Source organism: Chinchilla lanigera, unplaced genomic scaffold (genome assembly GCF_000276665.1).
Source record: "Chinchilla lanigera isolate Chin_1 unplaced genomic scaffold, ChiLan1.0 scaffold00083, whole genome shotgun sequence".
NCBI classification, from domain to species: domain Eukaryota; kingdom Metazoa; phylum Chordata; class Mammalia; order Rodentia; family Chinchillidae; genus Chinchilla; species Chinchilla lanigera.
Genome location: NW_004955484.1, coordinates 7,033,827 through 7,049,432, shown reverse-complemented (window position 1 = coordinate 7,049,432; position 15,606 = coordinate 7,033,827). Strand labels below are relative to the sequence as shown.

General features: G+C 38.2%; 1 protein-coding gene and 1 pseudogene across 12 annotated transcripts in view; both read left to right on the top strand.

Annotated features, from left to right (window-relative positions):
* The window catches only part of Nfat5 (nuclear factor of activated T-cells 5, tonicity-responsive), a 108,085-nt gene extending 93,451 nt beyond the window's left edge, over positions 1-14,634 (top strand). For all 12 annotated transcript variants that reach the window (XM_013503964.1, XM_013503965.1, XM_005403545.2 and 9 more), the window contains 4 exons: positions 4,016-4,164; positions 4,929-7,419; positions 8,111-8,354; positions 9,388-14,634. In XM_013503964.1, coding sequence (XP_013359418.1) covers positions 4,016-4,164; positions 4,929-7,419; positions 8,111-8,346 — 2,876 coding nt within the window. In that variant the 3' untranslated portion in view covers positions 8,347-8,354; positions 9,388-14,634. The remainder of the gene's footprint in view (positions 1-4,015; positions 4,165-4,928; positions 7,420-8,110; positions 8,355-9,387) is intronic.
* LOC102024009 lies at positions 710-2,212 on the top strand (annotated as a pseudogene).
* Positions 14,635-15,606: the final 972 nt, after the last annotated feature.

Below are 15,606 nucleotides of genomic sequence, written 5' to 3'. Positions count from 1 at the left end.
AACATAATAATACTCCATTGAAAAGCAAAACAAATAACAGAGGAAAGGTATTAAAAAGAAAGAAAACTATGGGTCAGTACTTCTTATGGACACAAAAGTTCTGTACCAAAATACCAGCAAATCAAATCCATTAATGTACAAAAAATAATACACTACAATCTAGTGCGAGTTATTCTAGGTATACAAGATTGGTTCATTTATTTTATTTTATTTTTATTTGTGTCTTTTTGAGACAGGGTCTCATTATGCAGTTCAGGCTGGGCTTGAGCTCACTTTGTAGCCCAGGCTGGTTTCAAACTTGCAGTGATCCTCCTGCCTCAGCCTCCTTGAGTGCTGGGATTACAGGCATGCACCACCACACCTGGCTTCCATGATTGGTTCATTTTAGAAAACCAATGAATGTAGGCCAGACATGGTGGCTCCCACCTGTAATCTCAGCACTCTTAAGTGGTTGAGGCAGAAGAATCACAAATTTGAGCCCCATGTGCGCATCTTAATGACTTAATAAGACCCTGTTCAGTGCAAAGGGCCTGAGTTCAATCCCCAGTACTGAGAAAGAGAAAGAGTGATCAGTATAATCCACTAAAAAAGAAAAATCAAGCTGAGTGTGGTGGTGCACGCCTGTAATTCCAGCACTTGGGAGGCTGAGGCAGGAGGATTGTTGTGAGTTCAAAACCAGCCTGCGCTACAAAGTGAGCTCAAGGCCAGCCTGAACTGCATAGTGAGACCCTGTCTCAAAAAAGACTACAAAAAAAAAAAAAAGAAAATTAGGAATCTCTTAGAAAATTAGGAATAGAGAGGAAATATCTCCAGTTGATAAAGAATATCTACAAATACCTAACATTCTACTTACTGGTGAAAGACTGAATGCTTTTCGTCCAAGTCTAAGAACCAAGGCAAGGATCTCTCACCACTTTTGTTCAGTATAGTAATTTAAAATTCTATCCATTTCAATAAGGCAATAAAAGAGGCATATAGATTTGAAAAGGAAGGAAAATTAAATTGATACAGAAAATTTGTACTTGAATCATCAAAAAGCTTTATTTATATAGCCAAAAACTATAAACAAACCAGTTGTCCTTCAGTGGATGAATGATTAAACAAACTGCCATATTCATACCATGGAATACTACTCAGGAATGGCTATTAGAATGCACCAACATGGCGGCCCCTGTGGATCTAGAGTTGAAGAATGCCTTCACAGAGCTTCAAGCCAGAGTTACTGACACTCAGCAGAAGGTGAAGCTTGCAGACATTCAGATTGAACAGAACAAAAAAGCATGCATATCTACAGATAGATTATGACTTTGGTAGATGAGACTGACATGTATGAGGGTATGGGAAGAACGTTTACTCTTTGGTCCAAGGAGGTAATTGGAGAAACAGAAAATAGCAGAAGAAAAAATTAAAGACGTAGAGCAGAAAAAGTCCTACATGGAGCAGAGTGTTAAGGAAGCTAAGGACAGTATCTGGGAGATGCTGATGGCACGAAGGGCACAGTGAGCCTCTCGGGAACATTCTCCCTTGAGACCCCTCTCATCTTGGCAAAGGCAGAAGGACCTGCACAGGGTGCCAGCTTCCCTCTACCCAGATGGACATTTTACCTGGTTGGGTCATCAACAAGCCCCACATCTTCTGTATTGCCCTGAGTTAGTTCCAGGTTCCACCCTCTGTTTCCCCCCAGCTTTGCCTGCCCTGGATGCTCCTCCTGAGGTGACCCATGAGCTCCCAGGAGAGGGAAGATGGGAGCTAGGGAAGATGGGTATGTTCTACCTGACCCTGCACTAGGTAAGCTAGTCAGGCCAGTAAAAGATTTCTGTCTCACAAAAAAAAAAGCACGAAAAAAAAATTTTAAAAAATTGTAAAAAGCACAAGTTATTGATACATGCCATAAATTGAATGTACTCCAGAGAGTTATGCTGGATGAAAAGAGTTAAGGTCAAAAGGTTATAGTCTGCCCCCTGAGGTGGGGCATACCTATAATCCCAGCTGTCCCAGAAGGCAAGACAGAAATATCAAAAGTTTGAGGCCAATCTAGGCTATTTAGCAAGATGGTGTTGCAAAGTGAAATTTGTAAAATGGCTAGGGGTGTAGATTAGTGGTAGAACACTCACTTAGCATCCACAAAGCCCCAGGTTTAACCTCTAGTACTGGGGAAAAAAAAAAAAGTCATACTCTGTGAATTCTATGTGATTTCATTTATAAAACTTCTTGGGTTTGTTTTTTTTTTTTTGAGGTAGGGTCTTACTATGTTATTCAGGCTGGCCTGGAATTCACCATATAGTCCAGGCTGGCCTTGAACTATCAGCAGCCCTCCAGCTTCAGCCTCCCAAGTGCTAGGATTTATATGAGACATTCTTAAAATGACAGAATTATGGAAATGTAGCTGGGGAGATAGCTCAGTGGCACAGCGCCTGCCTGGCGAGTGCAAAGTCCTGAGTTTAATACCTGGCACACAAAATAAGACTGAATACTTAAAAAAACAGAATTATGGAAATGTTGAACAGATTGTTGTTGCCACAATAGAATGTATGCAGGGGGTGGTAGAAATTAAGTGGGTAAGGTTATAAAGGGCAGACAATACATGGGGTACTTGTGACAGAATACTTCTCTATCTGGTTGTGATATACGAGTCTACACATGATAGAATTGTATGGAACTAAATAGACCCACATACATGAGTACTAGTAAATAAGAAATCTGAACAAGATCAGTGGACTGTGTAAATATTGAGGTTAAAGTACTGTATTAGGTAGTATCATGGGCTGGGGATTTAGCTCAGCAGCAAAGCGCCTGCCTGGCAAGCAAAAGGTTGTGAGTTCAATTCCTGGTACCAGAAGAAAAATGAAACAAAACAAAACAAAACAAAAGTATCATGGAGGGAAGCTGGATAATGATATATATATTGGATCTTTCTGTATTGACTTTTTTTACAGAGTTTTTTTTATATTAAATCTTATATTTATCTTATTTATCCACACCAGTAACATATTTGTCTTTGGTCAATTTAGGATGAGTAAGACTTTTTCTTAACTTACTCTGCCTATTCTCATGAAGGGTTAATAAGTATATCTAAACACATTTTGGAGAAATTTGTGTATGGAGCTATTATTATACAGTAACTGTATGGGGGACACAGTTACTAGTGAATATGTATGTATAGTTTAATTGAACTGTAATGTAAACTTGTATTTAAGTATTGAAAAAAATTGCCAAGTATGGTGGCACATGCCCACAGCCTGGGCAGTAGGTGAGGCAGGAGGATCGGGAGTTTGAGGCTAGCCTGGACTACATAGAAATTCAAGGCCATCCTGGTCTGCATAGCACCACCCTGACTCAAAAGAACAAAACTAGACCAAAGATGCTGCATGATGCCCTGGGTTCATCCCCAGCACTGTGAGTGTGTGTGTGTGTGTGTGTGTGTGTGTGTGTGTGTGTGTGTGTGTGTAACTTCATTCTCCATGCCAAACCAAAAGTCCTTCAAAAAAGGGAGGCTATATCTTGATCCACTCATTTTGTATCATACTACCATTATAGCATCAAAAAAACGGACATTTAGCCAGGTGTGGTGGTGCACACCTGTAATCCCAGCACTCAGAAGGCTGAGACAGGAGGATTGCTGCAATTTTGAGGTCAGCCTGAGCTACAGAGTTGAAGACCAGCTTGAACTGCACAGTGAGACCCTATCTCAAAAAGACAAAAAAAAAAAAAAAGAAAGAAAAATCAGACATTTAAATCATGACAGTGTCAACATTTTAATTATAGAATTAGTTGATTACTTTCGTGGTTTTAAACTTTTCTTTCTTGCTGGGCATGGTGGCTCACACCTGTAATCCCAGCACTCAGGAGGCTGAGGCAGGAGGATCGTTGTGAATTCGAGACAAGCCTGGGCTACAAAGTGAGCTCAAGGCCAGCCTGAATTGCTTAGTGAGACCCTGTCTCAAAAAAAGACAAAAAAAAAAAAAAAAAAAAAAATAAACTTTCTTTCTTTTTTTTTGTGTATATGTGTGTACAGCAATGAAAACTACTGGATGTAACTTAGATAAGGTAAATATTCTTCCTAATGCCTTGATCACTCCACTAATATCAAGCAGTATGATTAAGAGTGAAGATGTTACTCCAATGGAAATAACAGCAGAAAAAAGATCTTCGCCTATTTTTAAGGTGAGTTATATTGACCAGTGCCCCAAATTTTAACCTCACGTATAAAAACTACTATATTTATTTTCCCTGTTTCTTTCACATGTTTTTTGTTTTGAATACACTTAATGAATTTTGCATTTTAGAATGAATGTTTTATACATTTTGACAAGAAGATAATTAATACCTGTGGGTTGAGGAGTATTGATAAATAATGATTTTTAGTTGGGCTTAGGTGGCGCACATGTGTAATCCCAACACTTTGGAGGCTGAAGCAGGAGGATTGTGTTTGTGAGTTCAAGGCCAGTCTGGGTACATAATGAGCTCAAGGCCAGCCTGGACTACATAGCCAGACCTTGTAGACACCCCACAAAAAGAAGAGTCTGTTAGCATTTTTGGAATTAAAACATTTTAATTTCCCTTTCTTCCCAGTCCATTTCCATAACTGCTACTCCCTTTTTCACCACTGTAATGTTACTGATGACCCACAAAATGGGAGGTATTTTGAAATCTGCTGATCACAAACCATAGAATTAATGTGCCATTATTACCCTTAATTTGCCAAGGTATATCAGTATTTGAATATTAACTTTCTTGTTTGATTCTTTGCTTATAGTACTTTAAAATTATATGTATTGTTATTGTTTGGCACCTGTTTTACAAATGATTATTTGAGTGGAAAATAGGCCCTACATATATTTTTAGAAAAATAATGTTTTTTTAACTATCATGTGTCCTTATTTAATTGTTTACATATACATACTATTTGGGGTTTTTTTGTTTTTTAGACTACAAAGACAGTTGGATCAACTCAGCAAACTTTAGAAAATATCTCTAACATACCAGGAAATGGGTCTTTTTCATCACCATCATCTTCCCACTTACCTTCAGAAAATGAAAAGCAGCAGCAGCTTCAGTCCAAGGCATACAATCCAGAAACTCTGACTACTATCCAAACACAGGACATCTCACAGTCTGGGACCTTTCCAGCAGTTTCTGCCTCTAGTCAGCTGCCCGGTAGTGAGGCACTACTCCAGCAGGCTACACAGTTTCAGGCAAGAGAAACTCAGTCTAGAGAAGTATTACCGTCAGATGCTACAGTGGTCAATTTGTCACAGCTGACGGAGGCCTCTCAGCAGCAGCAGCAGTCACCACTACAAGAACAAGCACAGACTTTACAGCAGCAGATTTCATCAAATATTTTTCCATCACCCAATAGTGTGAGTCAGCTACAGAACACTATTCAGCAGTTGCAAGCAGGAAGTTTTACAGGCAGTGCTGCTAGTAGCAATAGTGGAAGCGTTGACTTGGTCCAGCAAGTGTTAGAGGCACAACAACAGTTATCTTCAGTTTTGTTTTCTGCTTCAGATGGTAACGAGAGTGTTCAGAAACAGCTCAGTGCAGGCATTTTTCAACAAGTCAGTCAAATTCAAAATAGTGTGAGTCCTGCAATGTTTTCCTCAACAGAACCAGCAGTTCATACCAGGCAAGATAATTTAATACCTGGAAGAGCTGAAAGTGTTCATCCACAGACTGAAAGCACATTGTCTAATCCGCAACAGCAACAACAGCAACAGCAAGTGATGGAACCATCAGCTGCAATGGTGATGGAGATGCAACAGAGTATTTGCCAGGCAGCTGCCCAGATTCAGTCAGAGTTATTCCCTTCAACTCCTTCAGCAAATGGAAACCTTCAACAGTCACCGGTTTACCAACAGCCTTCTCACATGATGAGTGCACTGTCTACCAATGAGGACATACAAATGCAGTGTGAGTTGTTTTCTACTCCTCCTGCAGTTTCTGGAAATGAAACTTCCACAACCACCACACAGCAAGTTGCAACCCCTGGCACCACCATGTTTCCGACACCAAGTTCAGGAGATGGAGAAGAAACAGGAGCACAAGCAAAACAAATTCAGAACAGTGTCTTTCAGAGCATGGTCCAAATGCAGCATAGTGGGGACAATCAGCCTCAAGTTAACCTTTTTTCATCTACAAAAGGCATGATGAGTGTTCAGAATAGTGGTACCCAGCAACAAGGTAATGGTTTATTCCAGCAAGGGAATGACATGATGTCGCTTCAGTCTGGGAATTTTTTGCCGCAGTCTTCTCACTCCCAGGCTCAACTTTTTCATACTCCAAATCCTATTGCTGATGCTCAGAATCTTACCCAGGAAACTCAAGGTTCTATTTTTCATAGTCCAAATCCTATTGTCCACAGTCAGACTTCTACACCATCCTCTGAACAAATGCAGCCTCCAATGTTTCATTCTCAGAGTACTATTGCTGTGTTACAGGGCTCTTCAGTTCCCCAAGACCAGCAGTCACCCAACATATTTCTTTCGCAAAGTCCTATGAATAATCTTCAAACTAACGCAGTAGCCCAAGAAGAACAGATTTCATTTTTTGCACAGAACTCAATCTCTCCACTTCAGTCAACATCAAACACTGAACAGCAAGCTGCTTTCCAACAGCAGTCTCCAATATCACACATCCAGAGCCCTATGCTTTCCCAAGAACAGGCTCAATCTTCCCAGCAAGGTTTATTTCAGCCTCAGGTATCACTGGGCTCCCTTCCACCTAATCCAATGCCTCAGAACCAACAAGGAGCAATTTTCCAGGCACAGCACCCAATAGTGGCCATGCAGAGTAACTCTCCATCTCAAGAGCAGCAGCAGCAACAGCAGCAGCAGCAGCAACAGCAGCAGCAACAGCAGCAGAGCCTTTTGTTCAGTAATCAGAATACCATGGCTTCAATGGCATCTCAGAAGCAACCACCACCAAACATGATGTTTAGTCCAAATCAAAATCCAATGGCTAGTCAGGAGCAACAGAACCAGTCAATTTTTCACCAACAAAGTAATATGGCCTCAATGAATCAAGAGCAGCAGCCCATGCAATTTCAGAACCAGCCCACAGTTTCCTCACTTCAGAATCCTGGTCCTACTCAGTCTGAATCTTCACAGCCCTCCTTGTTCCATAGCTCTCCTCAGATTCAGTTGGTACAAGGGTCACCTAGTTCTCAAGAGCAGCAAGTTACACTCTTCCTCTCTCCAGCATCCATGTCTGCCTTGCAGACCAGTATAAGCCAACAAGACATGCAACAGTCTCCTCTGTATTCCCCTCAAAACAACTTGCCTGGGATCCAGGGAGCCACAGCTTCACCTCAGCCACAGTCTGCTTTATTTCACAACACTGCAGGAGGCACAATGAACCAACTACAGAATTCTGGCTCCTCGCAGCCGACTTCAGGAATGTTCTTATTTGGCATTCAGAATAGTAAGAAACTCTAATTTCTCATTACTCAATAGAAATGATTACATTGTTATTTCAGAAGCAAAATACATTAGTTTTAAGTGCATAGAGTATATTTGTAATTCTGCCAATTAAAAAATAAGAGATCTTGGACAATTTAGTTGACCTTTATAGGGCTAAATTTCCACATTCCAAAACAGCAATATTATATTCTTGACAAGGGCATTAGGAGGATTAAATGTGATAATGTATAAAAATGTATCTGTTTGGCATTTTAAGCTATAAACCTGAAAGGAAAATGAAGTAAGAATATCAGATAGTATCTAGCCAATTAAAGTAAGTAGTTTGTAAGGAGGTAGACACCTATCTTTAATGTTCATTTATCAAGGAAGAATTATGTAGGTGTTAGGATGTTGTTACCTAAGAAAAATTGTATTTTATACTACTTAGAGGAAACCTAAGATGAACCCCAATATCATTCTGTGAAAACCTTTTTTTTTGGTGCCGGGAATCAGACTCAGGACCTCGCACTTGCCATGCAGGCACTTGTGCAGCTGAGCTAGATCCCCAGCCCCAAAAACCTTTTTCTCAGACTATCAGGTGCCTCACTTTTAGTAATATACTGGATAAAAATACAGTTACAAATTTCCATGGCAACTGATTTTCTCATGAATCCTAACTAATCATGTAGCTTCTGTTTTCAATGTCTCTGCAGACTGTAGTCAGCTTTTAACCTCTGGACCAGGTACACTGCCAGAGCAGTTGATGGCCATAAGTCAGCCAGGCCAACCACAAAATGAGAGCCAATCACCTGTGACAACACTTCTTTCTCAGCAAATGCCAGAGAGTTCTCCACTGGCATCCTCTATAAACACCAACCAGAACATTGAAAAGATTGATTTGCTTGTTTCTTTGCAAAACCAAGGGAACAACTTGACTGGCTCCTTTTAACTGGATATGTAAGTATTTATATTTTGGCTTCTTTTTTTTTTTTTGGACCTTTTGAGACAGGATCTTACTATATGCAGTTCAGGCTGGCCTTGAACTCACTTTGTAGCCCAGGCTGGCCTCAAACTCACAGCGATCCTCCTGCCTCAGCCTCCTGAGTGCTGGGATTATAGGCATGTGCCACCACGCCCAGCTCCATTTTGGCTTCTTATGGAAAAGCATCCGTATATTTTTTTCTTCTTATCGATTTTGGTTAAATTAAAGTACTGCTTAGCCTATAATTATTAAAATACTGCTTTCTCATAAGATGGTAAATTACTCTGAATGATAGCTTATGGTCCTATTGTTAATATTGGGCATTCCTTTTGGCTCTAAGCTTTCCTTGCCTAGGTATAACAGAAATCTGATGAGTACCAATTGTGTTTCCCTCATACTATATATTAGATATGATCATGTCTCATTCTGTTTTCTTTAAGAACTATTGAGTGAGAAAAGTATGTGGAACAATAAATATGATAAAGCTCCACTTAGAGTCCTATAATATGCTTTGAGTTCTTTCAGGAAGACACATTTTATAAATACTTTCTAGAAGTACTTACTCTCTTGGGAAGAAAATGTTCAAATGAGAAGGGGAACAAGGGAAGGGGAGCGGGGAGGAGGGAAGGAAGGAAGAAAGGAAGGAAGAAAAGGCTGAGGGGAAAAAAAGAACAGAGGGAAAAATTGAAAGCAAAGCTTTCGTAGATAAGGAGAAGAGGGTTTGAAGAAGGGAGGGAAATGGGAAAAAAGAAGCAAGATTTACCGTATACAGGTACAAATTCCATATGGTGGATGTTACTATTATGTAGATCTAAGATGTTGCAGGGGCTGGGGATATAGAGATTAGTGATAGATTGCTTACCTAGTATGTGCAAGGCCCCTAGGTTCAATCCCCAGCAACCCCCCCAAAAACAAAAGTAAAAGTAAAATGTACCAGTAAAAAAAAAGAGAAAAAATACTTTCCTATTTGTTATGTTAAGTTTTTCTCTCCCCCACTTTTTTTCTTAGAAATTCCTTGTGAAAAAATCATGATTCCAAGACGTCCTGAGATCGTGTGGTTCCATGAAGCTTATTGAACTATATTACTTTAAAAACAAAACAAAATACGAAAAACTGAGTACATGGATAGATTTTATTCTTACTGCGAAAGAGCGTACCTATGCTGCCTGTTGTGTAATTAGCCACCAATGTTAACATCTTCATATTTTATATTCCTAATAACAATGATGACTGAGAATCTATTTGAATTTCTGACAGAAATAATTGTTGCCATTTTCCTAGGCACAATTTCTTTAAAAGTGCAGTTTAAATTCAAAGTTGAACCACTCAGTTATTATTGCTATTAGAAAATATTTGTCATGTTTACTTTTGATCATTATTCTCTTTATCGCATTATTTTAGTCACACAAAGGTTTTTGAAAGGTAAAGTTCATTAATAACTAAGGCTGTGTTTTTTTGTTTTTGTTTTTTTTTAATATGAAAAGTACAGCTGTTGGCCAAAGTGAAGGACTCTTTCATTTTTATGGAGAAATTGAAGGGGTAACATTCTGACAAGCTGTATTAAGAACTCTACACAAATAAGAGGACTCTGGATTAAATAAAAAAGCAGATGATAACATACTTTACAAAACTGGAGACAGCTGGAATGCTGTTGATTTTATTTGTTAGAGAGTTAGTTCTCTGTATTTCTACTAAGAGGGTTAGCCATAACTACATAGAAAATTGTTATTTTGCTCTATGAAAAATGAAGAGGGGAATACATAGTAAACTATGTTCTGATGTCCTCCTGCAGTTGTAAACTGACAGTAATTTAGTCTCTTTTCTTCTTAACCCAGTCTTAGGCTGGAATTCCCTTTTGTGTGCATCACTGTTACTTTCCACCTCCTTTTCACTTACATTTAGACAACTATTAATATACTACTGTGACCCTGTAGCAACTTAAAGGGAAAGGCCACTTTGACCCAGGGTGACCTAGCAGCTCTGCAGCACAGGGCGAGGAGAGCTCTTTAGGAATTATTGGAAGCCGATTACTGAGAAAACAATGCATCTGTCCCTCACCCCCACCCTGTCCCCATGAACGGTGCTGTTCTGAAGTCTAAAATTTCCCCTCTAATAGAAAACAGTATAGTGCTTGTTTCAGCAGCACATATGATAATAATAGAAAACAGTATACCTTTTCATTTGAAAAACAAAGGCAAACTAAAATTTCTTGAAACATCGCTTCTCCCTGAGCTGCAGTGAATAGAATTCACTTGTCACCTCAGTGCTTTAATGTTTAGGAGGTCACTTACCTGATGGCTCCCACAAGCCTTAGGCTTTCTAGGGTCATATCATTGACTTAAAATGAAGTGTACTAACTTGTATTACATCTATAAAGAGCAAAATAACACACTCCAGAATTTGCAGATGTAGCGTTAGTTATACAGTTTTGGGTGTTGTTGCCACCCATGGGATGCCTGCTTCTAACTATCACCTGTGTCTGGATATGTGCTTATGTCTCATTTTCCTTTGGGCATGTGGAAAGCTGTCAATGCAGTGTAAGGCCAACGTGTGTGTGTGGCTTCTATGTATTGATACAAAGTTTCGGTATCCTTGTCCATTCTTTTTTTAAATGTACAAAAAATAACCTGTTAATTGTTGTTAGAGGCTACTTTTCTGTTTGATTTTTTTTTCCTCTCTACCTGTCCTATACATTTAGTTGACCTGTGTGAAATTGTGGTGTTGGTTTTGTTTCTATAGCTAGATTTTACCCTTTCTATGATGTCTTCCTTTGTTCTTTGAATGTGCTCTTCTTCTGCTTTTCTCTTTATTCTCCTCTGTACTTCCTTCCACTCTCCCACCCTGTCTTTCTTTCTCTCTCTCTGATTGAGAGGCATTGAATTACGTTTTCAGTAGTACAGGCTTCTTGCCGATATGAAGGGAACTTTTCAGAAAGAGACCTACTCTGGGTCATTTAATTTTGAATACAGTTTTCAATCGTTCAAGTTTTGGATGGTTTATATCTAATGTGTGTTTCATTTTTTTGGAAAGCTATATTTTGTATTTAGGAAATGGTATACTATTTTGCTATTTGTACTGAGTGAGTACATTGGCATAAATATAGAAATTTATATATATACATATATATAAACTATTCTTTTTTTGCCACACATTTTTGTGGTAAATTTGTGAGTTTGTCTGATGTTCTACCACAACGTGGCGTCTGATAACAGTGAGGGGGGGTTTGTTATGTCTTTATTGAGTATTTAAGTACCTTTTGAAACAAATGACCTGTTCATCTATAGCCATTCCATCAGGCAGTTCCTTGATGTTATTAGTGGGCTAAAGGCAGCTTCCTGTATGTTTGCTGGATCTTTCACTCAGCAAAAAGATAATGAGTGAGGAAACCTGTTGAGACAGTTGTGTCCATTGGTGTTTCACAAGAATGAGCCATTCAGTCTTTGCTCACCATATATTTAATATTTTATTATTGTTATTGTTAATTGGCTTTCTGTAGTCTATGCCTTTTATTTATAAAAACACTAAAAAAATCCCATGTTTGTAATTTTAATAACGTTTTCCCCATCTTGTAATATCCAGAGCTACTTTATAAATTCTTTGAACCAAAAGTATTTTTCTCAATGTATCTCTATCCCTGTCCCCTGTCAAGAAAAATTACTCAATATAGTTCAGGTTATGAGAAGGATCAGCCACACAATCCAGTACTTCAGTTTTAAAATGTAAAACTCTAACCCTAGAGAGCTGCCTATAATGTCAGAAAAAGCAAACCCAGCAGGTATTAGAAAAGAAATAATTTTTTAAACACTATACATTTATCTCTGAATTTGCTTCTGAGATTACGTAGGATACTCAAGAAGTCTATCTGGTCATCAGGTTCCAATTCGAACGTGTGTTAATACTGCACCATGAACGAGGTGGTGGCAAGAAGACTGGCTTGTGTGGTGCTTCTGTTCTGTGATTTAGCAAGAGGCTTGTCCTTACAAAATACTGATTGGCAATGCCAAGTCACTGGGACCAATTTTCTGTTTTATAATATCTCGGTTTGGAGCAGAACATATATACCTGAACTGTAGTGGTTTGATTGGATGGAGGCATAAAACGCAATTTTTATTCTCATAAATTTTGTGGTTATTTATACAAGGGCTGTGATATGCTACCATGTTCTTAATCAATAATGATTGATAGTTTTTTGGTTTGTTTGTTGTTTTTTTTTTTTAACATTGTTAAATGTTCCTTACCCCTAAAGGTCAATTTTAAGTTCGACACTCTGAATATATGATTTGGTTACAAAGAGTATTTGTCTTTTTATTGAAGAATTAGCTCAGTGGTTGATACTTACGCTAATAATGCAGTTTCCTAATTACTGTTACAAGTTACAGCTAGAAACTGTACAAAACTCAGTGAGCCAGCAAAGGCCTTGGAAACAACAATTTATTAATTTATGGCAGAAAGACCAAAATAAACTGTGAGCCACATTTTTTTATGCTGTTACATTCAATTATTCTTGCTTTCAGCGACTCACACAAATGCTTGGAGCTTATCTCTCTGTCTCTTATCTTTCTATGTGAGTTTTTCCTTATCATTCCATTATATATGTACACCAATAGAGGATAATTAGAAGTCGTATTTTGTTTCTGAGTTTTATCATATGAATGTGATAAGAGTATCACGTTACTTATGATTTAGAAGATCATGTTGTTATTTAGCCAATGAAAGTCTGTTTACCCAGTCTCCCTAGAACAGGTTTTAAAGGGCTTTGTTCATTCTAGAAGCAGTATTTGTAAGGGACCTTCCTTCCCTTCCTCCCTCTTCTTCTCCCCTCTCCTCCTTCCTTCCCTCTCATTTTCTTTCACCATTCCTGCTTTTTTTTTTTTTTAATAATGTGCTTGAAATTTCATTATAATGTATTTTTTGCCCATCATAACTTTGGCCAATCTACCCAGGAAAAATAATGTCAAAGTAAATAAGGAAGATGCTAGATCTCCATCCTTTAAGAACTAAAGTAATTCCTTTTGACCTTTTAAGCCATTATAAATGCTTGTTTCAGAAAAGTGGTCTGTTAGATACATCAACAAAGAATGACTTGAATGAAATGATTAATTAATAAATTTGACATAGTTGTAGGTATTCATTAGGAACAATTGAGAATTTTTCATCTTTCCGGTAAAATTTTTCTCATCTGATATCTATTTCCTGATTATTTAAAACTAACTGGAAATTATATGAGACCTATTAGCTTTACCCTGCATCTTGACCATAGGTTTCATTCCTAACCAAGACAACCATTTTATATCTGCATGCCTTTGGCTGTTAGGAAGGACTTAATGAGAGAGAGACTGTAGTTGGGATAAATGGAGCAGTAACTCAGGGCTGCGTATAGCTCAGTAGTAAAGCACTTGCTTAGCATGTGCCAGACTCTAGGTTTCATGCCCAGCATTACCAAAAGAAAAAAGAAACTCAGTATATACCCTAGTAAGTGGGTTATAGTAGAATCTCGTAACATACAAGAGGTTTTCCCTTATGCCTATTTGTGTCACTAGAGCTAAGTTGTAGAGATAGTGTTTATAATGTAATATCAGGATAATTCACGAATGATACTCAGAAATGCTCTAATTACTTTTTAAATGTCTTTATTTTCATATTATTTGAAGTCTCATCTATTAATAAAATTCTGTTTTTATTCCACTTGTTCTTTCAGGAGATTTTGTACATTAATATTTTATATCTAGATGAAATTGTGTATGGAAAAGTGCCTTTTTACCATGATAGTGCCCCTTTCTTATTTCATTTCTCACTATTACCAAAAACAACTGTTTTTTTATTAAATCTCAGCTTTCACTTCATAAGTTCCTTTGACTTAAGAATAGCAGGAAAGACGCTTGCTAGAATTGGTCCTTAGGGGAGTAAGTAAAAGATTACTGATTAGGCTTATATAAATAAACTCTAAATTTATCTTCATCTCACCAAAATAGTGATAGGTCTTACTTGATTTTTTTTTTTTTTTAAAGTTTTGGTGTTTTTTTTTTTTGGTTTTTCTCCAGTATCAGGAATCGAACTCATGACCTTACGCTTGCCAGGCAGGCACTGTGCCGCTGAGCTAAATCCCCAGCTCCGATAGGTCTTACTTGAATACCAGTGAAATTTTTACTGTGTCTATTGGAGGACATGTACGCAAATATGTGTAAATTGCAGGAAGGAACTATAAAATATCTTTTTATGATCTTGGATGAGAGTAAATCACTAAAATATAAGATAGAGGGCTAGGCATATAGCTCAGTGGCACAGGTGCCTGCCTAGCAAGTGCAAGGTCCTGAGTTTGATGCCCAGTACCAAAAAAAAAAAAAAAAAAAAAGGAGCCACGCGTGGTGGCGCACACCTGTAATCCCAGCACTCAGGAGGCTGAGGCAGGAGGATTGTTGTGAGTTCGAGGCCAGCCTGGGCTACAAAGTGAGCTCAAGGCCAGCCTGAACTGCACAGAGAGACCTTGTCTCAAAAAGACAAAAAAAAAAGATATGGCGTGATAATGTCAGTTTTTTATGGCAAAGCAATTCATCATAGTGCACTTTGGGGTTTTTGTTTTGTTCTGTTTTGTTCTGAGTCATGGTCTTGCTTTGTAGTTCAGGCTGGCCTTGGGACTGTCCTCTTGCCTCAGCCAAGTGCTGCGATTATAGGCATGTGCCACCACTCCCAGGTATAGTGTACTTCGTGTTCATCGAGCCTCAGTAATTTGCCTAAGAAAACTAGTGTCAAACAAAATAAGGAAAAAGTTATAGCTGAGTTCTTTGAGGCCTAAGAAAATTATTTTTACCAGATATGGTTGGATTGAGTGTCTTTCTGGGTTTATTAATTTTATTTTTGTTCCAGCTCCTCACCACAGGGATGGTGCTTAAAGAAAGGGCCATCAATAACAGGTTGGGACTGTAGTACCTTTGTGATAGAGCTGCCTTCCACATGCAGGAATTTTTGCGACTGTTAGTGCCACTGAGGACTACAGATCTTTATGCAATATTCTTAATACCCTGTTGACATTATGCACTTTAATCATTCCAAAGAAGCCAAAAATACTATGTAGTAATGATTCTTTCCCATTGAATGCATCTGACTATTTAGAATACTGTGTCCCTTTTTAATTTGGATATCTGAGTTGGTATAATCAGTGAGGTATATATATATAGTGAGGTATATATTATAAGTGTTATGTGGATATTCTCTAAAATGACTTTATAG